A 22,756-nucleotide genomic window follows, 5' to 3' on the forward strand; every position below is an offset into this window, starting at 1 on the left:
GGAGATGGTGTTTGTTAGCTGGCCTTCCAAAGAGCCACGCGGCAGGGCCCAAAAGCTTGGATGTGAGCTGAAAGCAGGAGCTAACTCTGCAGTGACACTGTCTAGTGGAGAACGAGTGACAGGTCATGCCAAATGACTGAGGCTTCTTCATGGCAGAAATGCCTTTAGCACGTCCCTCTCTCCTGACCATGGTGTTCCTGGTGCACTTCTCCATCACCCAGTGAAGCCAGTCCAGGGAACCAGAGAAAATGGTCTACAGAAGATGTGATTTGTAAGCAGAAGTGATGAAAGACTCGTCTCCTCTTTAATTTGCATATGCATCAAGGTGGTGGAAAAGGTGTGGACGGGTGAGGGCTGTTTCTATGTACATGCGTTTCATATTGTAATCTTTCACCAATTCTTTCCAGACCTTGGCTACTCTTCCAGGTCTGAAAGGCTGTGCTGAGTTTCTGGGACTAAGTTGTGTTAGGTGGCCCTGTAGCTACGATGCTCTGTCCTCCTCCTATTACCTTCTATTCTGGGCAGTTGGTCAAAGCAGTGCAAAATCGGATGCAAGAGCACTGCCATGCTCCTGGTGTCTGTTTCACTTCATGTGAGCTTCAAAGAGAACAAGCCAACAGCCAGAGTTGCTACTCCAGCCCTGTCAGGGAAGGAGATCCTTTCCAATTACTTAGCAGGAGCGCTAACATGAAATCAATAGGGTCTCACTCTGAAAGTGTCTTGTAGATGGGACTACTGAGTTTCCCATTGGAGTGTTGGCTAAGAATGACTCCTCTCTGTGCCAACCCTGAACCACACTGTTTCCCCTTGCTGAGGAAAAATAATACCTCTCACCTTTAATATGAAGATCTCGGGACACTTTAATATAAACCACAAATGAATCATCCCAATACTCCAGTTGTAGGAAGAGTGATACTATCTCCTCCTTCTTTCATACAGATCCAAACCTTGAGATTAAATGACTCGTGCATCTCACTTTCAGAGCTGGGTACAGATCCCATGACATAAAAGTCCCAATACGGTCTTTTGACGGAGAGGTCTTGCTGTAACCTGTCGAACTTGTACTCACCGATCTGCCGCACGCTTCTTTTCCTTGACAACCTGTCCCTAATGCAGGAAGTAAATAACCCATCCAGTTTTTATGGCGAAAGTATCATCTGTAAGCAGAGAGCAGCAATAGGTTTAGGGCTCCTTTTCGGTTTTGGGTATGCCTGCATGTTCCAAAGGCAGTGCTAGGCACAAGCAGTGGGCAGCTCGTAGGAGATGTCTCTGTTGCCGGGGAGGGTGAGGTTCCAGGGCAGGCATGACGTTGTCCGGCTGTGGGAAGAGCACAGGGAAGTCAGGCTGGGCATTGGCAGGTGGAGGTTGCTATCCTTAACGCAGAGGCAAGCAAGCTGCTGATGGACCTTGTGCTGCTTTGCAAGGGAACGATGACCAGGGTGCCCTGGCTGGGATGAACTGCCTGGAGGGGTGTGTATGGGGTTGCGTCCTTCACCTTTCCACCGCCCCCTCCTAGCAGAACCATTCTTGCTCTGAGTGCTCCCAGTTTAGTGTAAGAGCATAGTTGCGAACCCGTGCAACTCTACAGCTTTCTACCTCCGTCGCAGCCAAGTCCTGTACTTTTAGGGGTGCAGGTTAGCACACCTTTAAGGCAATGTGCCATGCTGACCCATTCATAGGTGGTAAAAAGCCACGTATCGGCACATCCATCCCAACTTTGGAGTGCTTTGGTCTGCAAGGCACGATAGTAAGGAATAGTCCTTTTGCTCAAGGAAGCGCCTGGTATTTACATAGGAATGCCTCTTTTTTTTCCCCTATCTGGGCCTACTGGATGTATTTTTACTGCCTTGTGCTTGAGTCTCTTTACTGCCCAGCAGAACAGAATTTGAAAGTGAGCCCAGTTTGCCTTCTGCTTCTGGTTTTCCCTGCTTTGGAGTACCCGGTAGCTTGCTTCAGCCTGGAGCCAGCGTAAGAGTAAACTCAGAAGCAACGTGGACAGAGTTTAATGTGTCAGCATAGAGCCAGCTATTTTGTCCTGCCTCCAAGAACTTTGGATCTGCAAAACTCCTGGCAAGAATATTGTATTATGGGGAAGACCATCATCTCTCTCAGGATGAGAAGGACTTGGCTGCTTCTGCTCTGGGTAAGGTAATTATGGCTGAAGGCATATACTCTACAATGGCTGGCCTAGAAAATGCCAAAATGGTTGTTTTTAGCCTTAGTGCTTTATAAACCTGTGCAGTATAAGAAGCAGAAATATATTACTGGTATTCTGTTGTCTCATCCTGAAAAATGTTCATCTGTCATGTTTCAGATGGGGGCCCACTGCAGACAGGGGGAGGATGGAGAGAGCAAGCAAGGACAAAAGGAATAAATTCTAGTTAGTACAAGCTTTTGCCATGGTTTGTGACTTAAGCATCTTCGAGGTGATGTAAATTGCAACTGTTTTCCTTTCATGGCACAACGCTTTTATCCTGGGGGAAGAATTGTAGAAAACTCCTAGAAAACTGCTTTGGTAGTTTGTTTCTTTCACAGGTAGAAAATGATTTACAGATTGGAGAGACCTCTTTATATGTTTATCTAAACAGGAGAGAGAATGCATTGTTTCAAACTACAGGCTGCATCCACAGGCTCAGTGGATCCCTGTAAGATATTCCTGTGACTTACTTGCTATCGAGAGGCAGGGGGGCTACACAGAACTTGCCAACAATGGATGGTTCATCCTTCCTCCAGAATTGATTCTTGGGGAGATACTTCAGTGTCACGCTGTTTATATGGCAGAGGGGAACTCTGTGGGCCAGCAGGCGTTTGCCCATCTCCTGGTGCCTAGGTCTGCAAGGCAGGGCGAGAGATGTGAAGGAGAACATTCAATCAACCTGCAGATGCAGGCTGTGTGCAGATGTGTTGAAACACTGGAGGAACCTGGGGTATTACCGTGAAGCCCTCACATAATCAAACGGAGTGAGAAGACTCATCTGTCAAAACAGGGCATTGCATGAGACTCTTACTGGCTGTATCTCCATGTTTTATCTCTATAGTCAGGAATATTTCTGTGTAATATCCTTCCTTCCATCACACAATTGCAACAACTCTTCTTGCTGTTGCATATAAATTGAAACACTGCCCAGACTGCTACAGAGAGCTAAGTGGTAGATAAAGTCAACGTCTATGAAATCATGAATGGCATGGATAGGGATCGGTGGTTCACCATTTCTTCCAGTACACAAACTAGGGGTCATCAAAGAAAGCTAAGAGGTGGCAGACTCAAAAAGATTGCACACTGCACAGAGTACCATTCCTTTTAAGCTGTTAAAATCCTTGTTGTGGATGCTAGGAAGTTTACATAACTGTACAAGTCATGGGAGGGGGACTGGACAAGTTTGTGGAAGACAAAAGCTAATAAGGACAAAGATCTCAGCTTTGGCTCTGAAAGTCCCTGAGATGTAATTAGTCAGACACTGGGAAACTATTTGGGGAAGTATTGCTACATGCTTACACTGCCTTTTTTTATACTGTTCGCTAGGTATTTGCTTTTGACCATGTCGAAGGTGGGATGCTTGGATAGAAGGACGTTTGTCTGTCCCTATGCCCTTGCCCAGGTAACATGAACTGAGAAATGCCAGAGGTTTGGTGAGCAGCCAATGATCAGAGCCCAGTCGGTCGTGTGCTAGGAAGGAGTGCTGCCCAGCTACTTTACATAGGTGGGCCACCTCCTTTCTGTGGAGTCCATCCAATGGACCTTCTTATGCTTGATCTACCTGGCACATCTAAGAGCCTGGAGATCATTGATTTCCTTGTGCTCACGAAGAATATGGGTGTAGCTGACTCAGCGTGATCCCAGAAGCACCCGGGCGACTGCCTGATCAGTAGTGTGATGGTAGGGGAAGCGGAGAGGTGACAAATGGGTCAGGAAGAGCCTACAATTCCGCTGACCAGAGTAGCACCCCGAAGCGGGCTGACAGCTGCGCTCAGCATCCTCCTCGGCCAGAGTGGCCAACCCAAACCAGCACATCCAGTCCCTCCCTTAGACTGCAGTGGCAGATGCTGGAGGTTTTGTGTGTCTGACTGTCTGGCTTGAAGCTGCCAAAAATAGCAAGCATCACGACATTGTAGCTACGAAGGTGAATAATGAATAGCAAATGGAAAACAAACAGAGGGGAGGCCATCTTTCTATTGTATATTGTCCATGGGGAGGATCAAGCTGTGCCCTAGGACAGAGGAACACAGTAAGGTTAACCAGGCTGAAGAAAGTGACTCCTGGGACTGACGTTTGGTCCAACCCCACACAAACTTTGGATGGATGTAGGATTCTAGGCTGGCTTCAGAAGTATGTTTCCTTGGATATGGGGGATGATGTCGTGTGTGTGTGTAAGCTATGGCAATGTAGCTGGGAAGTGCGCTGTGTAACAAGCTCCTTACTCTGTCAGCCCCATGGCAGCTATGGGGCTCGGGGATATGTCTCTTGGGGCACTCTGAGCAATGTGTGGGGTAACGGCATCCTGAGGAGTGAGAAGGGCAATGTGAGGCGAGACACAACCATGTGAGTCTCTTGCTGATAGTATAAGACTGGCTGAACTCTCCCAGGTTCCTCTGCACTTCTGGGGAACTGCAGATTGACATGCATGTCAGATCACCTGAAATAAGTCAGTGATCAATCAGTGTCTGAACTGCGATGTGAGAATCTATGTTTAGATGCCCATTCGACACTGAGCTTCGCTGCACTGGGGGGCTGAGCTTTGCCTAGAGTGGGGAAGTTTCTTCGCTCTTTGCTACAGTGTGAATTAAAAGGGTTATCTTCAATTTTATACTCTCAAATCTATAGGTTTATTGCTGTAAGCGATTTTTTTTGGTTTAGCCTTGTGCTTCTTAGGAAGGCATTTAAATGAAACACAGCTGCTGTTCTCCCAGGGCAACGGTATCTCTGGATAGGTTACCCTGCTATAACTCTACTGTCTCATTAAAACTTGAAGGTACAGCAAAGCCTTGGGATTGCCTGCCTGTCTCACTTCCCCAGGCAGCCTTTCCCTCCAGTGCTCACGTGGCTCCTGCTGGACACCTATCAACCCTGTGTCCGCCAACTGCAAAAGGAAGTGCTGCATGTCTTTCTGAGCAGATCAAGGGTCCTGACTTGACCTGGGTGTTAACTATTTCCTCCCTCCGGCATCTTTGGAAAAGGCAGCTTTGGCTTCCAAGCTGGGGAGGGGTTGAACAGACTGAGCTCCACCAGGCTGGAGTACAAACTCCAAATTGCAGTGCCTGGCTGAAAGTCTGTGACCAAGCAGCTATATCACACTGGAGAGCACCCTAGAGCGTGGCTTTCCTTTCTCTGGTTCTCACCCCCACCTCCTGGTGCCCAGGACTGAAGCAGCAACACGATTAGCTTTAGGTCACAGTATTTTGGCTCAGCAGTAAGGACTGTGTGAGAGCCAGCGCTGGAACCCTTCTGATCCTAGGAGAGTTGGCTGGGGCTCTTGAGCAGACTGTTTTTCTGCTTCCCGAGGCAACCAGCAGCATGTGCAAGCTGCACGTCTACATTGCGGTTCCCAGCCCACAGCAGTGGGCAGGAAGGTGTAGGAAGAAGTGAGGAAGCCTTCTTCTGGGGAACTGCTCTGTGGTGGGGAAATCCTCCTATGGCAAAAGCTGTGGAACAGGAGTCTGAGTCTGGTCCTTTAATTCAGATACGATTGGGAGGAGTGTGGTGCTTTCAAGAGAGAGCTGTCTGTCTACATGTGTGGTCTTGGTCCCCTGCACTTTGCCCTACAATGGGAGCCTGAGTGCTTTGCTGCATTACTGCAGAGGCAACAAGCTACTGAACACATTTCTGACTGTGCAGAGATGCACTTGTCTCCTTTTTGCAGCTGCTGTCCTATTGGGCATCAAGAGAAATGTCTAAGCCACCAAGTCCATCAGCCTGGAACCTCTGGTGGATGGGATCTTGCTGTACCCATCTCTGTCTAGCAGAGCAGGGCTAATAACTATCTGACAGTGATTGCAGTTTGAATTGGTGCCAGGCAAGGGTATGGTGTAGCAAAGGAACCAGCGTAGCAACACAAATGTATGCAAATTTGGGGATCCTGGAGTATACTGCTTTGTGCACTCAGGGAAGAGGTGGACCTAGCCAGGGTTACCGAGTAATAGTAGCACATGCCTGATGCTTGAGAGCATTTAAGTTAAATGTGGAGGGACTCGAGAAGAAAGGTTGTGGTTCATCACACAGTGATTGCAGTCAGGGAGATACACTATTGTTGTGCCTTTCCTGGACCAGTATAAACATCCTTACAGATGGAGCTGGGATAAAACAGGCCAGAAGCATGCACTGTCACTCACATGGTGATCTTCGCTGTGTCCTTGGTGCTGTTGCTGCAGAAAGTGATCTCAATGCTGGTGACTATGTTTCTTTTCTTCTGCAAGTGGAACTCAACCAGGCTGTGATGGACTGAGCAAGAGGCAAAGTATGTGGGAGTGAGGGCAGGTACTATCAGTTGGACCTACCCCTGCCAAAAGAAGGCCTCTAGCACTCATTCCCTGGTCCCACCAGCAGAAAGACAAACAGACGTGAGAAAGAAACTAGTTTCCGTGCTGTGAGAGGCACAGTGGGCAGCTCTGTATAGTCCCCTGCAAACAGACAGATATTTTCACTACCCTTTACTTCAGTCCTGAAGCCATGTGGCTGTGTTAATCTAGGGCTGCGCCCACACTAATAAATCCATTGGAAAGGGCTGTAATGGAGGAGATGTGCAGGGTTAATGCCCTTCAGCTGTGTGTCTCAGACCAGCTGGGCCACAGCAGCTGATTCTGATGGGGATGGTGGGTTGTAACTACCTGGCCTCCCCGGAGGATCTGTCTCATTTGGTCAACACCCTTCTGACTCATTGTTTTTTTTCTCATGCTACTTACCACAGAATGGGGCTGAGGGACTGGTCATTAAATAAACTTTCACTTCCTTGGGCAGCTTTCTCAAGTTGACACCTGCCTGCTCCAGCAGGCCTGCAGGAGGAAATAAAGCCAGTGCAGGGAAAGCCATGAATGACTCAGAACAGAAATATAATCGGTCCCAATTCACCTCCACTCACCCCGCACAACTCCACTGTCTCGGAGGACAGACCCTTTTTTATACCGGTGCAAATGAGAGCAAGTACAGGTTTGTGATGTCTGTTTGACAGGTTAACATTCCCTCAGGAAACCTATTCCAGCTACCCCAGGTAATCATCATCAGAGTACCTCTTGGAGGCTTTGTTTCATTCCTCTGCTAACAAACTGTGTTATCAGTTGCACCTGTGCAAAATGAGCAAGACTAAAGACTACCAAGTCAGGAAACTTAGTGCAGATGTAAATGACAATGCAACCACAAGGTGCTGGGAAATTGAATTTCTTGTTCAAGTGAGAAGACCACCATAACTTGAGGCCTGCACCACTGCTTAGCTGACAATGTGGCTTGGTGAGATGGGGAAGGGGTGGCTGATCTGAGAGCACCTATACCAAAAGAGGCCTCTCCTTATATTCCTCTGGTACCAGACTGCAAACATCACCAGAGCACTTCCTCTCCTCGTGCCACAGCTCAGTTTCAGAAGCTGAAAAGAGGCAACTGTTACCTTCTACCAGTCCAGGGAGTTCATCTTTGGGGTGGCCATGGCAGGAATTTATGAGAAGGAGGTGTCACAGCAACAGTGAGTGGTTTGTAGAAGAATGGGACTTCAGGCTTGGGCTAAAATTTCCAGCTGCTTCTCTAAACAAGACACTTTTTGAGCTAATTGCACTTGTTAAGCAGGTGGTTCTAGAAACTCTCTTTTAACTCATTTGTGGGCCCTATGAAATGTTTAAAGATCAGAAATGTTCAAGGTTTTGGTGTTCTACCTTGGGCAATATACGAGCTCTTAGAGTTTCTCTATAGAAGCCTGAAAACAAAACAGCTTCTCACTATCCCCAAAGAGATCCAAAGCAAATTTTGCTCAGAGAAGTCTGAACCGCGTACTGTGCTCTGCACTGACTCCCATCAGGAATGTATTGTCCTCTGCTCCAGGAAGGTCTCAGGCTGGTACTGTACCTATTCTGGGACAGGAGAACAGGAAGGGATCAACACAGTCCAGGCAATGACCATTTAAAAAATCTTGATGACTCGCACAGGGGAACGCCACGATTGGACAGGAATGTTTCAAGGCACTGACATAGAGATGTACTGCCCTCATGTGATCACAGATCAGATACTTATAGCCTGCAAGAAAAAAATGCACCCAGAGAAAAGCAGCCATGAGCCTTTCTGTTTGCTTCAGTCTTTTTGCATGCTCCCAAGGAACTGAGAGTCAAGAAACACTCTTACTGATTCTGCAGTGATCCCCTTCCCATTAATAACATTTTGCAGAGCATCTCTGTGACAACAAGCCCAGATCGCACTGCAAGAGAAGTTATGCAGGAAGTTAGAAGGGTATCTTCCAGACTAACAGAGTGCCTCAGAAGAAGGGGACCCCAGGACTGCCCCGTCTCCATCAGCGTACCATCGATGAGGCCCCAAGCTCTCTGCAAGGGGGTACAATAGCTTTGACTCCCACCTGCACTGGGTCCCCAGCTATGGGAAGTGAGGTACTATAGGTGTCCCCTATGACCTGACCCTCAATGTAGCTGGCTCATCCAGAACATATTTGAATACTTACCCACGCTATTTACTATGTAAAGTCCTATTCTCTAGCAGGAAAGGGCAGTGATTGTACAAGCTGTCTCTCTAAGGATAGACATAGCTTGCAGCATGAAAACAAAAAGAAGCTTTTGCTAGTAGTACTTAAGAGCCTTTCTAGCAAAAATGTTTTCTTTGTTGATACAAACTCTACTGATGCTAGGGTTTTGGCTCATACAGAAGTGTCACCAAAAGCACACCTCTTGACAGTGGTGCTGCCAAGACGCTTGACCTGTATGTAATTTTAATTTTAGCTGCTTGTTGTACTGCTGAGAGGACACGTGGGCCATGAATCCCTGGTGCCATATGTCTTTACAAATACATGTTGTCTCACTTTGATGTCTGCCCTGACCGTAGCAGGAGCTGGTTGCCAAACAGCATTTTCGTAGGCTGCTAAATGGCCACGAAAGCCCTTTGCTTGGCCACAGAGCGTTCTCACCTGCAGAGATGAATCGGGGGCATCCTGGCTGATCCTTGCCTCCATTGACGAAATAATCGATGTGGCCTACAGGAATCCGGATCCCAAAATCTGAAAGGAGGTGAAATGCCACTTCATTTTTATGCTTGGGTCTTCTCTAGGCTTTACCCTACATGGTGTTTGACAGGCCCCAATAATTGGTTGAACATTAGTAGTGCTGGACCCAGCTCTAGTGCTGGAGGCAGCAAGGACAGATTTCCTGTTCCGACACGTCTGCATTGTGCAGGTTTCCTGCACGGAGCAGAGTGTGCTCCAGGCCCTGCCATCAAAATGACTGGGAACTGCGGCGTAATCACCACCTCCGTGACTCAGGTTCTTGATTCTGTATAAAGCAGAACAAAACTGACCACAATCTTAATGGGGGATTATGAGGCATGATTGAGAGTTATGTTGGCAGAGATTTTTGTGATCTTCAGGCAAGCGGTGCGACTCAAAGGCACCACATTATTCTTTAGCACATGTTCTGCCTACTTAGACCCTAAGCGCTTTGGAAAAGTTACTCTGTTGTTCCACCAGCTGATGGTTTCACTCTGTTATTTTCCACTGGCACTCACAGTAGCACCCTTCTTAGGTCAGGTGGGAAAAGGCAAAGTAAGACCAGACATGTAAATTCCTTCCAGGTGGTAAAAGCCACGCTGAGCTGATTCTGCATAAACTCACTCTGCTGTAGCAGGGTTAAGGAAGTAATATTTGCTGGAAGATTGCCTTCTGTCTAATCTCCACCTGTCTGTTTTTGCGAAGTGCTCTGGGATATGGATACCTGCCCATGAATTCATCATTAAAGCCTATCTAATCAAGAAATATCCTCAGAGTAAACCTGACCACAGGGTAATCTGGCATAAAAGGCACAATGACCTACAGGCTCCTTAGCAATAGTGACAGCAGGAGGAACAGAAGCATGGGCCGAAGAAGATGGAAGCCAGCTTACTGTCAGCATCGGTATGAATGGCTTCCACAAAGAGGGCATCCCCAGGATCCAGGCGTTCCTCAGGGCTGGCTCTGGTGTACTTAGGGCCTGCAGGATCCAGGCCTGTAACAAAATCAAACGCCTCAACAACAAATGCTCTTCAGCCCCTCTCTTTCTTGTTTTTGGACAAGGTATTTTATCCAAAACTTTTAAAATGTTGCTAGGCAGAAGTGATAAATTATTCCCAGGTTGCACTGGTTATGCTCCAGAATGGTTTCTGTCCCCACTGACTTCCACTACAGCTTCCTTACCTTGTTCTCCACTGTTCCACTCCCCTTTAAGCAGTTTTGTACCTCAAGTTTCTAGGCTGTAAAGACATGACTGAGGTTCAGATAGCTCTAACAGAGTGGGTGCAGAGTGTCTTTTGGATTTTTGGTGAAAGTGAATCAAACTCGTAACAACTTCCCTAACTGTACTGTCATCTGTATTAGTACTACAGTCTGAGAAATGTCACTGAAGATCATCAGTTAGGTGATGAATTCAGCATCCAAGCATTACAAAGGTTTGATACTATCAAAATATCCTTAAAATAAAGAGGCTTCTGAGCCCTCTACCCACAAATAAAATCGAGTCCTTAAGCAGCCATCTACATTTTTGCTTAAAACTTGCTCCTAGAGCAACTTCTGGGGAGTCAAAGGAATACAGAAAATTATCCTTGGTGATACCAAGGTGCAGTCAAAGATTATTTTTTTCTGTTCTGGCTGAGGTTTATCCTGTTCACTTTTCATAGAAAATTAATCTCACAAGATTTTTTTTCACTCCCCAGGCAACAACAATAGTTTAAGCAGCAGCTCTGTTCCACATGCCACTTAGCCTCAGAGCTGGGCAGTTTCACTGCCTTGGACTCAGTCGCATTAATTCTCTATAAAGGCGGCAATATCAACAATGTACAAACTGATGTTTCTGCATTTCTGAGGGGGGGAGGGGAGGAGAGAAAGGGAAAGAAGGAAATAAAATTCTTTCCTATTCTTTCAACAAACAAAAGCTAATAATGGGACAAGTGGTCAGAAGAATATACTGCTTTAATTTTTCTTCCGTGTTCTTTAATCTTGACCCATACAAAAAGCTGAGAGGTTCCCCCCCCATACTTCTACAGACCAAGTTTTAGTTAAAGGCTTTAAGAGATACTGAATAGTGTTATTCAGTATAGCTTAAAGTTCTTCCATGAGTAGCAGTCAATTCTAGCACGGCTCCAAGGCAAGCATGTTTCTATCCTCTATTCCTACCTCCTCCAAGCACAAGCTGCATGAACTCCACTGAGATTTACATCCTCAGCAGCTAAGAAAACTATTCACTGAAGTTATAGTGTATGCAGCTGAATTCCCTCTGGCTTTTTCATTTCCTCTGCAAGAATTGAAACAAATTGCTCTTCAGCAATTTTAGATACAGGCTGTTCATTCCAGTTCCTAGACCATTTGCTTTCCTGCACACGGAGATATCCACAGGAACAGGCATAGGTTGAAGAAACTCACTTCACAAAAATAAACTCCATGCTCTGATCTCCAAGACTCACTCTGCTTTTTTCTCCACAGCTCTTTTTAGGTGATTGAAAACACTTCAGCAAGTTATGGCTCTGGGATCACATTCCTCTGTGCATGTATGCATGTGTGAGACGAGGCAGGAGATGAGATCAGACATATCTTGGGTCTAATTCCACCTGTCTTCAGGCTCCTAAATCTGAACTGGAACCTGCAATGCCCAGCATGCCTATGAAATCATAGGACAATCAGGAGTGTAGAAAAAGGGTGTCTTCTAGCAGAGTTAAAAAATAATGGAATAAATAAACCTACAGAGCTTTTATTACATGTAGACAACATAAAGGGGAGGAGTCTCTGACTCTGAAGTTAATTACCATGGTTTCCCAGGAAAGTGTCTGGTTCTGAAGATGTTGCTGATCATGAAATCCTGGTGCAGGAGAGTCATTACTCCAAGTCCCTCCTAATGTAAACTTTAATTCACAGCTTAAAAAAGGGCCCAGCATGAAACTCAGCTCCTGTTAAGGAATGCCTGTATTTCATGCCATGCGGGTAGCTGTGACATGCAAAGGCTGAACCAACATCTCTCTGGCCTGCCCTGCTGAGTGTGCAGTGAGACCGTCCTTGAGGATACCTCTGAGAGACAGACCAGCATGGGCTGAGGCAGACTGGGAGCTGTGGTCACTCTACTGGAGCCTTTACGTCTGTTTCTTCTTGGTGGTATTTCCCCTCCTATCAAAATGAACCTCCATCCCTGGGGATTCCCAGAACTTGACAAGACCCTCAAAAACCTGATCTAACTTAGAAGGCAGCCCTGCTTTGAGTAGGGGAGGTGAACTAGATACCTTCCAAGGTCCCTTCTTACATAAATCATTCCATGACTCTATTCATGCTCCATACCTAAAGACTGACAAGGCCCTGAGTGAATCAAAAAGCTCTAAATGCCATCATCGGCCTCTAACCACCTTCATCTGTGATTCCCCCACTGCAACCCCTTCCTCACACCCAGGAGTCCGTCTGTCTGTGTTTAAGGTTAGCTCTGATTTGGTACAGCTGGGTGGCCTTAGACCAGTCTACTGTGAAAACAGCTGATTCGTGGGAGAGAACAGCAAGAAGCCTCATCTGGGGCCTCCCAACAGTGACTCAGGCTTTTGCCTTTGGTCCATGCCTGAGCTGTGTCGTAGGCATGCTATGCCCAGCCCCGTGTCTTGCTTTTATCATGCTGACTTGACTTGCCGGCTTGATCTTGGGCTTGCCTCATCGCTACAGACTCGCCTGGTGATCACTGGACTGTGGATGACTCTGGTTCCTGTCACTGGACCTGCTCTGCTCTTCTTGCCCAGATACGGTAAGACCATGTCCCTTGTCAGTGAAGCCACTGTCCCTGCCTGAAGTGCTGTCCCCTTGGGTCTCAGCTTACATTTTCCTGCAGAGCAGCTCTTGCTGCTCCCCCACAATGACATGCGTTGTGGGCTTTAATTTTAAGAACTACAGAGGTATACCTGGAAGCATGGAAGAGGTATACATAAAGTGGAAGCATTAGTCACGAGGCCTCATATCCTTTTAAGCTGGCACCAATTTGAAGAGTGGAGCAGAGGGAGAAGGACCCTTTTGCAAATACATGCATTCTTTTGGCAGTGTGGAGGGGACTGATGTCTGGAAAGGCACTGTCACGCTCTTCTGAAGCTAGGAAGGAGCCCATAAACTTGGATCTAATGAGCCCTTATACAATTAAAAGACCACTGTAGTTGACTCCCTTTCCTTGCTCTTTCATTCTCTCCCTTGAAGAGCAGGTGAGGACCCAAGACTCAGTTTTATGATACCTGTTATCCGTCCCAGCTGACCGCCATGGAAGTGCCCCACCAGGCCCCCGACATGTGCACCGAGGCTTACCCCAATGATGTGGATGGATGTCCCTGAGACTCCCAGGGCCTGCAGATTGATGATAATACAAAATTAATGTTTCTGTAGCAGAAAGGTGTAATACCCTGTCCCAGCCCACACAGGAGCTCTGTATCTCTTCTAATATAGGATTGCTTTTGAGGTGTATGGTGGAGAACCAAACAGATGTGGGAATCATAGGCATTGCCCTTTCTGTTTTTCAGCATCTTTCTTCAGGTCCACAGATGCAAACCCAACCCTAACCAGGGTGGTCAAATGGTCTTGTTCATAACTATGTAGCCTGTAGCTTCTCTTTCCACAGCTTGCTTCAGACTGAATTTCCTTCTCTCAGCTGAGAGATTCATGTTCACCATATGAATAATCTTTTTCTCAGTAAAGCAGAGGAATTTTTTTTTTCACTTTTGTACCACCATTGTACCAATACTCTGATTAGTATTTTAAGATTATATTTTCAGAGATTAAGGATTTATCCATGGGCTGAACTGCCAGATAAAGCACAGCCATTTAGACCTGATGTGAGATGACCCCATCCACAGGAGTTCAGCTGCCTGCAGGCTGGTCTGCATGATGCAGTACCATACAATGGGAGAGCATATAGTGCACGAGAGCGTGGGCACAAGATGAAAAATCTTGACTTTGAAATGTATGAGGCCATATCCTGGAGCACTACTGAGGCTTATGAGAAGAGAATATAGTCTTCTGCGGGGTAGTGTTGCAGGAGAGGCTGGACAGAAAAAGTCCTTAAGTAGCTGGACCAGTGATGAGTGGTGGGGACACTGTCCAGCTCAGTCATTTGTTCACAGTGTGGGCTAATCAGTAACAAGGCATGACAGTCCTCTTCCTCTCCACCCCAGCCCTCATCCTTCTAATGACTCAGCAGCTCCAAGGGTTGCTGTATTTCTGGATACAAATGTGTGACTGTGCACAACGTGTTGCATACCCAGGGTCTCCCATGCTGTGCAGCCTGGGTCTGCAGTGCAAATGTTACATGGAGAGTTTACACGTAGCTGGTTAACATGAAGGTGTGTCACCCTCATTGCATAAGTGTTGTTCAGCTGCACTGTGCACAAACAAACCAGGACACATCTGGGGATTTCCAGCTACTGAGAAGTGTATCTGAAGCCCAAAGCAAATATAAAATACCCTCAAATCCCACTCCTTCCAACTCCCTGCACAAAATTTCTGGGCAGAAGAAGACTGTCCAGTGAAGCATAGACCTGAGAAAACCCACAGCATCCTTCAGGTTTGTCCCGGGCTGGAGAGGCAGCTGACAACTGGGATGTTTTTCCCGAAATTGTCAAAACTCAAGAGAAAGAAGAAAAACAGCGGCATGCTCGAGCCTGGACTGAGAGAGATGGGAAAAAGAAATTTCTTCAGTGCTACACTCTGGAATAAAGAGCCCACTGGTTCAGCTCTTGGAGACAGCAGATTTGGAGCAGTTTTCTGGATTGTTTGCATGAATGATGTTCTCTGGCCATGCTCCCACTCCACTGGAAATGCACAGTAGCTTACCAGGAGCCTGCTGATGAATTGTGAGATGGAGAGGGCCAGCTGTGTGACATTTTCCACTGCAGAGGGATAGGCTCCTGTAGACCCATAAACCCAGTCTACTGCGATCACGTTCACCTGGCTTGTGTGCAGTATGGCATGGACAAGCCCTTCAATCCAGGAAGGTTTGGTACCCAAAGCCCTGTGGAGACATCAGAAACAAGTATGTTGGGTGTCTTCCAAAATAGGCCATGTGCCAGTATGTTGTTGACTGGTGCTGGAGCTTCGTGTGTCTTTAAGGAGGCTGCCAGTCAGTTGCTGAAAGATTTGTCTGGTGCCAGATACAAACACGTGGCATTTCTTCGCGATGGTGTAATAACACTTTCCAGAATGGGCTGATTCAGAATGGAACCAGATATTTTAATGAATGAGATAACATTTACAGGGCTCAGGCTGAGATCTCAGTGTTGCTGTGGTGCTTCAGTTAGCCCCCCCCAGAGCCCACCTAGGGTAAGTGAGCTAACCAGAAACACCTGGATTCTGCTCTGCTACCAACTGGCAGGAAGTCCTTGGCCAAATCACCTAGCCTTTCACTGCTATATTTCCTCATTTGTAGACAATTTTTAAAAAAATTCTGTACCCCAAAATTCAAGGAAAACTGAGGAGGCTATGTTCTACCCACTCTCCCTAATACCACCTGGTGAGGGGTGTGCTATGTCACATAAAGGCAACAGCTGGTTTTCTGAAAAGACCCTGCAACATCTTCTGTGGTTTTGTCCTGGTCTTCTATGCACTTTCTGTTCAGGCTTTTTCACATCAAAATAAATAATATTATATGGTCACACCTGGCTGAAAAATGGCATAGTAAAATAAGCTTGCAGAATGGTGACAGCTTAAAAAAACCCAGCTCAAATCCCTGCAGTTTCAAGAATAGAAGTATAATGTGTCTGGCAAGGCTCCTAAATGGCTGACTAATCCAGACTGTTGATAAATCAGGACATGGGCTCCAAGAAGACAATTTAAAGGGACAAGAATCTTGAAGGAAAGACTTCTTAAATAAAAAGGTCGAAAGAAGGAAAGAAAAGGAAAGGGGTAAAAGAGGACAGAGTGAGAGAAGCAAGAGAGTGAGAGAGAGAAAGAAAGAAAGATTCTAATTTCCTAACTTTTTTTAGGCTCCAAAAAATGTGAAACACACACAAAATAGGCAGCTGGTCCCAAGCTAAAGGACATAAAGTTGTGTTATAATGAGGGTTGTCAGTAGCATTTTCCATGCCTCTGGCCCTGGCCCACCAACAGTCTCCCAGACAATTCCCAGGTCCAGCTTGGAGCTGAGCACTCCAGACTCTTCTTGGCAGCTGTTTTGCATGCAGCCACTCTGCTGGGGAGACTAAGAAGGTCACACAAGCAGGAGGTTTCATTGCCAGCCCCACTCAGTGCTTGGGAATGCCCCAGCAGTGTTTAATTTACCAATAAAAACTTAGTCACAGTGCTCTTCTTTTTCTCACCTGAAGCCATGGATTATGATCTTGGTTTCCAGGCTGCTGTTGAAGCTGTAGTTCTCGATGCTATCATCAGCTAAAATCAGCTCGCCACAGCTGGGTCTTGAGGAGGTAAACAGAAGAAACTGGACCTTAAGTTTACTGCCCCGTAGGAAATTTGCTGTCTGGAAGTCAGTGCAGTGATGCCTTGAGAGTCTGTCTGTACTCCCTGCAATGAGAGGGAGTGAATAGCATATTTAGTCGGCATCTGTGCAATGGAAAAAAAAAAAAAGCTCATTCTAATTCATTAGGAAAATGAAGGTAGCAATCTTGCTTCTATTGGTAAAGATTAAAAGGATAGAACATAAATTAAAATCAGCCTATTCTGGAAACTTTATCTGTCTGATAAAGTTGTTTCTGTCCTTTGGTGGAATTCACGCTGGCTGGGGAAGATAACTGTGGATATCATGGTATCTTTGACTTCTGAAAGTTGTTTTACTGAGACATGAATGACATTCTGTTGGGGTTTTTTTCCAAATTGGCCACACACACCAGCTACTAAGTACATTTATGAGCCAGCTATTAGATCTTTAAAAAAATGATTGCCAACAGGTAGTCACCACTGAATGGGGATATTTCTATTAGGCTTAGTAGAAGGTATAAGTTTAATTTACAATTGTATCAAAAATCCAGAAATAAATATGAGAATGCTGATGTCAAAATATAAGAAGGCTGATGACAAAGTGCGTCAATGATAACTTCCTGATTGATTCATTTCCTGGATGAAAATGCTTTATGGGAAAGAAAACGCAGCTACTGGAAGGCACTTTGATCTAGACAGAAAAAAACAACCCAAAACGTCAAACCTGTAGCTAGTAAAAAACTGAGCAAATTTAGGCTAAAAAGCAAGCATAGAAGTTTAGCAGTATGTATGGCTAGCAGTATGTATAGCTAGGTTACCCACAGAAGAGTTGGATTCTTCATCTTTTGTCATGTCAGAGGACTGGTTGCTATTTTGGAAGGCTTGTTGAAGGTAAGATGTTGGATTTACTGAAGGACTAATGGGGTGAAATTTATTGACCTGCGATGAGCAGGAAGCCAAATAATTGATTAAATGAGCCCTTCTGACCTAAAAAGTGTTACTTTATGAACTGGCATAGTTGCATCCTGCTGCAATCACAATGCATGCACCTTCCCTTTTCTGGACTGGAGGAAGTGAAACTGCCCTGAATGTGCACGTACAATAAAATTTAAAAAAAAAAAAAATTTTTTTTTTAAATCAAACAACCAGCTTCCTAACTGCTGGCTGTTCCCATAGAAGATACTTTACACTAGCTAGGCTGAACATGGCCTAAGGGTCAGCACAAAGGAGTGAGATTCAACATTCAGATTCCCCCTTGTGGGATGTGACTATCCCTCACTGTTGTTTATTTTGGTCTTCCTGTGTACTGAAGGCAAGAGAGAAGGAGATGTTCTCTGAGATCAATTCGGAAAAAACAGAGCTCGTGAGGCAGCTTAACTAGCAAGGGTGGGTTCCATGCAAACGCAGTGCATGTCAGAAACGGCGTAAGACAAGGGGGATCGTGAGTAAAGGTAAGGCAGGAGGTGCACTGCTGTGAAGCTGCAGGTGATGTGGGACTGTAGGGATGACCACAAAAGCAGTTTCTCTGACAGTACAATTAAAGAAAGACATGTAACTGTGGTGTCTGTTTATTTTCCCTCAGCTACTGCAGATTACACTTGCTAAGCTTTCAAAGAGGGAGATGCCAGTGCCAGAGGTCAAGTGGTCGCTTTTCTGCTTCCTTACACTTCAGAGTAAACCCGGATCATTCTTTTAAATCAGGTTAGTGGAATTAAATCACTGAGACTGATTGAATCAAAGCATGGGAGAAGAAAGGACCATTCTTGCACTACCCTTTCTCCTGGCACCTAACTAGGTTATAGCAAGGGCCTCTTGACACACAGGTTGTTTAGAGAGAATTGAATTCAGATCCTTCTATATAAAACCTTCAATTCCTTGCCAGGCACTCATGTTTTCCTTACCTGCTTCTGCTGAGCTGAACAGCAAGAGGACAGCAAGAACAACGAGGGGCTTTCTCTTCGGATCATCAACCATCTTCCTGTTAGTCCACTACAAGTACAAGGATTGTACAGGGAAAAATAGCCGTGGTGGGTTTCTCGATCAGCTTGACTGTTAATGATCAACCAGCTTGTGCTCTTTTGGGAAAAAAAGGGTAAGGGCAATTACCTCTACTCTTATTTGACCATTAGCCAAAGTCTGTGACAGCAGAGGGCTTCACTGACTTTTTGGTTTAAAAAGATCCTGACATTCCTTTCCTCCTTACCTCCCTTTCCTCAAGGAAAACTTCTGACTTCAGAAATCAGCTAGTGAAACCAGTCCCAGCAAGCGACAGAGTTACAGTGCTTTATCCTTGCCACCTAGACCTGTCTGTCAAGTTCTGACTGCGGACACTGATTTGTCACAAGGCTTCGCAGTAAGTCCATGCCAGGAAGATTCATGCCAGCCTTGCGTCTGTGTATTTTCCTATTGCATTGCTGTCTTTTTCCTGTACTTCTACTTTTGGTCGGATTCCTGTAGCTGCCAAAAGAAGGCAAAGCAATGGATTACTTCTGAAAAGTGAGGGGAAAGACAGGCTAAAATGTAACTGGTGGCCATATCACCGTAATACACTCAGATTGTACATTTCTTAGGGTAGGCACACTCTCCACTTTTCCTTTAGAGACTGCATTTCAGATACTACAGGAAATAAAAGGATGATGCCAGTAATGCACCAGTATCACAAGCATGCAAATACTTCAAACAGATCTTTGAAGGAAAAACTTTACTGCTTTGGTGTAAACAGATGGAGAAGCATAAGCGTGCAACCAAACGTGTAACCCCGAGTCTGCCACATGACATTCATGAGATGGTGGTACCATCTCCCCGGCTGCGTTAGACTTTCAGGTAAGGGCACATCTGTTTCCTAAGTCTCGTTGGTGCGTGCTGGTCCTTCTTGCAAAAGAACAAGGCAGCTTTACCCTTGACTGTTAAACGGCAAGAAAGGTAACGAGCGAAAGAGCATTCCCTGTCCAGGCACTATTTTACAGCTGCTTTATTTGAACAACAAAATGAAGAAATTGCTTCAGTCTGATCAGAAAGATGACCAAAGACCTTTCCAAAAGCATCAGACATTATTTTCCTTTACATTTATTGGTAACAGCTGTCATTTCCTTACCCCAGTTTGCTCCAGCCAAAGGCCTTGGGGCTGTTTCAGGCAGAAGATCTCTTTTATTTCCAAGTGACTCCAGAGAGAAATTTCTCCAGTTCTCACAGGGAAGTTAGGCAGCATCAGCTGCCTGGCCTGGAGGGCTACTGAAGCCCTGTCCCATCTGCATCCTCCCAGAGACACATAGACAGATACATTCTGATCCTGAAATACTTGGCTCCATGATCAAGCTGGCTTATTGTCAAAGAAGGAGGTTCTTAGTGTCTCTTCAAATATGCGATTGAGTTTGTCAACCCAATCAGTTTTCCAGGATTGAAAGGTGCAATACAAATAGCCAACTCCTGGCTTCCATCCCACTCTTCGTCTTTCCAACCCCAGCAGTAGACTCGCGTTGATTCACAGATTGTAAGACAAAAGCCCATAGACTGCAACGGACCCCCTCCTTCTTCATTACACCCACAAATTCCACTGATCTGGATAATCTCTCAATCAAGAAAGGAGGAAATAAACCTGTGAAATTGTAGCGATAGGCAGTGACATTTCCACGCAAGCCTCCAGAGTAACAGCGTAATTGTGAAAATGACAAATTTCTTAGACTAAGACAAATCGGAGCACCTAAAGAAAACCAGCGAACACCACCTTCCATTTTTTATTTAAAATTATGGTAATAAGCTCTACTCTTTGTAGCAGGATGCAACTGTTACTCTTTGCCAAGTTCTATGGAAATTTTGAAATCCATGTAATATAAGGCAGGCACTGGTATTACAGCCTTAGAGTAAAACAAACTTGCGGCCAAGATGTGCAGGTCTGATTTAGTTTTGCACTGCTATGTGTATTTGCAGAGTTGTTAAACAACATCCTGGGATGCTAAAAAAAAAAAAAAAAAAAGTCATAATGAAATTCGAAATTCTGTTTCCTCAGCAGTTTTTTTTTCTGTAATCTCAGATTTAGTAATTCCAGGAAATTTTTGATTACATCAGCACACTATGGTGGTCCCTCATGCAAACAGTGAAAGCCACTCAGTTCCTCTGTGCTTAAAATTCTCTTACCAGTAAAACTATTTTGGTATGAAGGGTTTTCTTTTTCTGTTTGTGAACTTAATTACTCAGTAACTACAGTTATGTTAGCTCAGAAACTTAATGTTGGTGCCACTTATTTTACTTCCCAATGAGTGATTATAATAGCAATGGGAACACTTTTGCAAAGACTTTCAAACCACATTAGAGTTCTTTTAACAGTTCCTACAGCCTACGATCACAAAGCACTGTGTGATTCACTTGAGAATGAATCAGTGATAATGAAAGCAAACAAACTCGATTCTTTGCACAAATTCTTTTCATTAAAAAAACTGAAAAAAAATCACACCGTCTGCACATTCAAGCAAATGCTGAAATGCCCAACTCAGCTGAAAATGTCATCTCCCCACCCACAAAGCAACAGCTCGCAGAGGCATATAAGCACTGCAAATGCCCAGTAGTCAAGTGGAAATCTGATCATAGGAAATTCACTTAGACTGGAAAACTGTTCATTGATACTAGAAACAATGCAGTCGAGGCAGCAGTGCAGGACATTGAGGGAAACCAAGGGTGAGTTAAGCAAATGACGACTATTTAAAACCACTCCCTGAGGTCTTTGCATTCGGGGGGGGGGGGGGCGGAATGAAATATATGCAGAGCTTAGTTCACTGTACATTAAGGCCTGGATCCACCCTACTGCTGGAATACTTGGTATCACAGCTCCTGTATTTTCTGTCCCTTGCCCCTGGAGTAGAAATCATGGCTTTATGTTAAGCACTTCGGCTTCTGTGTATTGTTCCCAGGATTGACAGAGGAACCGGGTTTAGTTCTCACCTCAACAAAAAGCGATTCAAACTCCTGACTTTCAGAAGATTGTCCTAACTATGAGAGTGTGGGAAGAAAACATTAAAGATTGACTTGGCAGCTGAGGAAGGGAAAACACGGGCAAGTCTGATTGGGTGCTCAGTCAGGAAAGGAGGAAAACCAGTCATTTTCTTGAATCTTTCATGAGTCCTTTCTGGACCTTCCACCTAGTATGACTGTACAAGCATGCACAAGAAGGGAGGATGCATCCTTGCCACGTATCCCTGTAGTCTCCCCCAAATAGAGGAGCCTAGGTGAGGGCACCAGCCACCAGGCTCAAGTTTCTCACTTTCTCTGCTCTGTGAAGCTCTAATCATCCTCTACAACGTGGAGCAGCTCAGTAGAAAGAACTTAGCCCTGTTTTGAGTGGGTGTGGGTGACCTACTGTGGTTCCTTCCACCCTAAAATAATCTAAATGAAAGTGTCAGTCCCTGCTTCACATTTCTTGCTGCTAACCCCAAAAATCTCATAACCTACAGGAAAGCTGTAGTGTGCAAGGTGGGAGGTGCCCTCCTCTCAGCAACAAGTTCAACCCAAAGTCTCTGACCTCTTGGGAGGACGTTTTACCTGACAAGAGGACTAGTCAGCGGCAGAGACCGGCTGCTCCTGCCACCCGGATACAGCAGGAAGACGGCCACATTACATTTCTAGTGTGAACACTGTGACTTGGAGCCTTCACAGGGTAGGGAGCTCCCTTTGACGCTTGACAGAGATTCAGAACAGAGGGGAAAAGGGAACAGAGGACAGAAAGGCTTGTTAGGGGTTTCTGTCACTGAGCAAAAGGAATTTATGGGATGAGCCTGAGTCCATCTGGAAGCCAGTTATGTGCCATGTCATTCCAACATAGCTATGGAGAATGGATCAGTATTATTGTGATTTTGTAAGAACTGAATGTGACAGCATTGCTCAGCCCAAAGTGCAGTGTCATTCTAGCTCATGTTACAGCCTGCAGTGATGAGGTAAGGGAGCTTACAGGGACTCCTAGAAGGAGGAAAAAAAAACCACTCAGCCTTGGAACATCTTCAGTGTTGATTTTTGGAAGGTCTTCTGGTTAGAAGTCTCCACGGTTGCCAATATTTTTTTTTTTCTGAACTGCTTATGGGCACTGTTGTGTGAAAAACAGAGCTGAGGTCACTCCAAGTGGTGGTGAATAGTCCAACACAGCTTCTTGGCAGTGAGCGTGTGGTCGTGGT

At 45.5% G+C, this 22,756-nt stretch overlaps 1 protein-coding gene and 1 long non-coding RNA gene across 3 annotated transcripts; one reads left to right on the plus strand and one right to left on the minus strand.

The window, feature by feature from the left end:
• Positions 1-835: 835 nt before the first annotated feature.
• On the minus strand, positions 836-18,663 carry PLA1A (phospholipase A1 member A). Of its 2 annotated transcripts, XM_030019566.2 has the most exons (11): positions 18,500-18,661; positions 16,484-16,685; positions 15,003-15,180; positions 13,412-13,520; positions 10,075-10,176; positions 9,108-9,197; positions 8,045-8,212; positions 6,898-6,987; positions 6,328-6,436; positions 2,668-2,832; positions 836-1,317 (listed from the first exon to the last, which is right to left on the minus strand). In XM_030019566.2, exons 1-11 carry the CDS (start codon positions 18,570-18,572, stop codon positions 1,233-1,235), a joined length of 1,371 nt encoding a protein of 456 aa, XP_029875426.1. In that variant the 5' UTR covers positions 18,573-18,661; the 3' UTR covers positions 836-1,232. The 2 variants fall into 2 exon arrangements, with proteins under 2 accessions (XP_029875426.1, XP_029875427.1); XM_030019567.1 differs by lacking the exon at positions 8,045-8,212 and having other exon boundaries at positions 18,500-18,663.
• On the plus strand, positions 11,997-20,822 carry LOC121233424. Its single transcript, XR_005932801.1, has 4 exons — positions 11,997-12,936; positions 18,181-18,299; positions 18,481-18,625; positions 18,817-20,822. It is a non-coding gene; the product is annotated as an uncharacterized LOC121233424 (long non-coding RNA).
• The last annotated feature ends 1,934 nt before the right edge of the window (positions 20,823-22,756 follow it).

Source organism: Aquila chrysaetos, chromosome 7, assembly GCF_900496995.4.
Source record: "Aquila chrysaetos chrysaetos chromosome 7, bAquChr1.4, whole genome shotgun sequence".
NCBI classification, from domain to species: Eukaryota; Metazoa; Chordata; class Aves; order Accipitriformes; family Accipitridae; genus Aquila; species Aquila chrysaetos.

Excerpts from the sequence above, each read along its gene's own strand:
- PLA1A (XM_030019566.2), bottom strand. The coding sequence starts at position 18,572 with ATGGTTGATGATCCGAAGAGAAAGCCCCTCGTTGTTCTTGCTGTCCTC. Across the intron at positions 13,521-15,002 it reads AATTCATCAGCAGGCTCCTG|GCCCTGGGAGTCTCAGGGAC; the intron begins GTAAGCTACTGT and ends ATCAATCTGCAG. Across the intron at positions 1,318-2,667 it reads CCCCTGCCTCTCGATAGCAA|CCGGACAACGTCATGCCTGC; the intron begins GTAAGTCACAGG and ends CTCTTCCCACAG.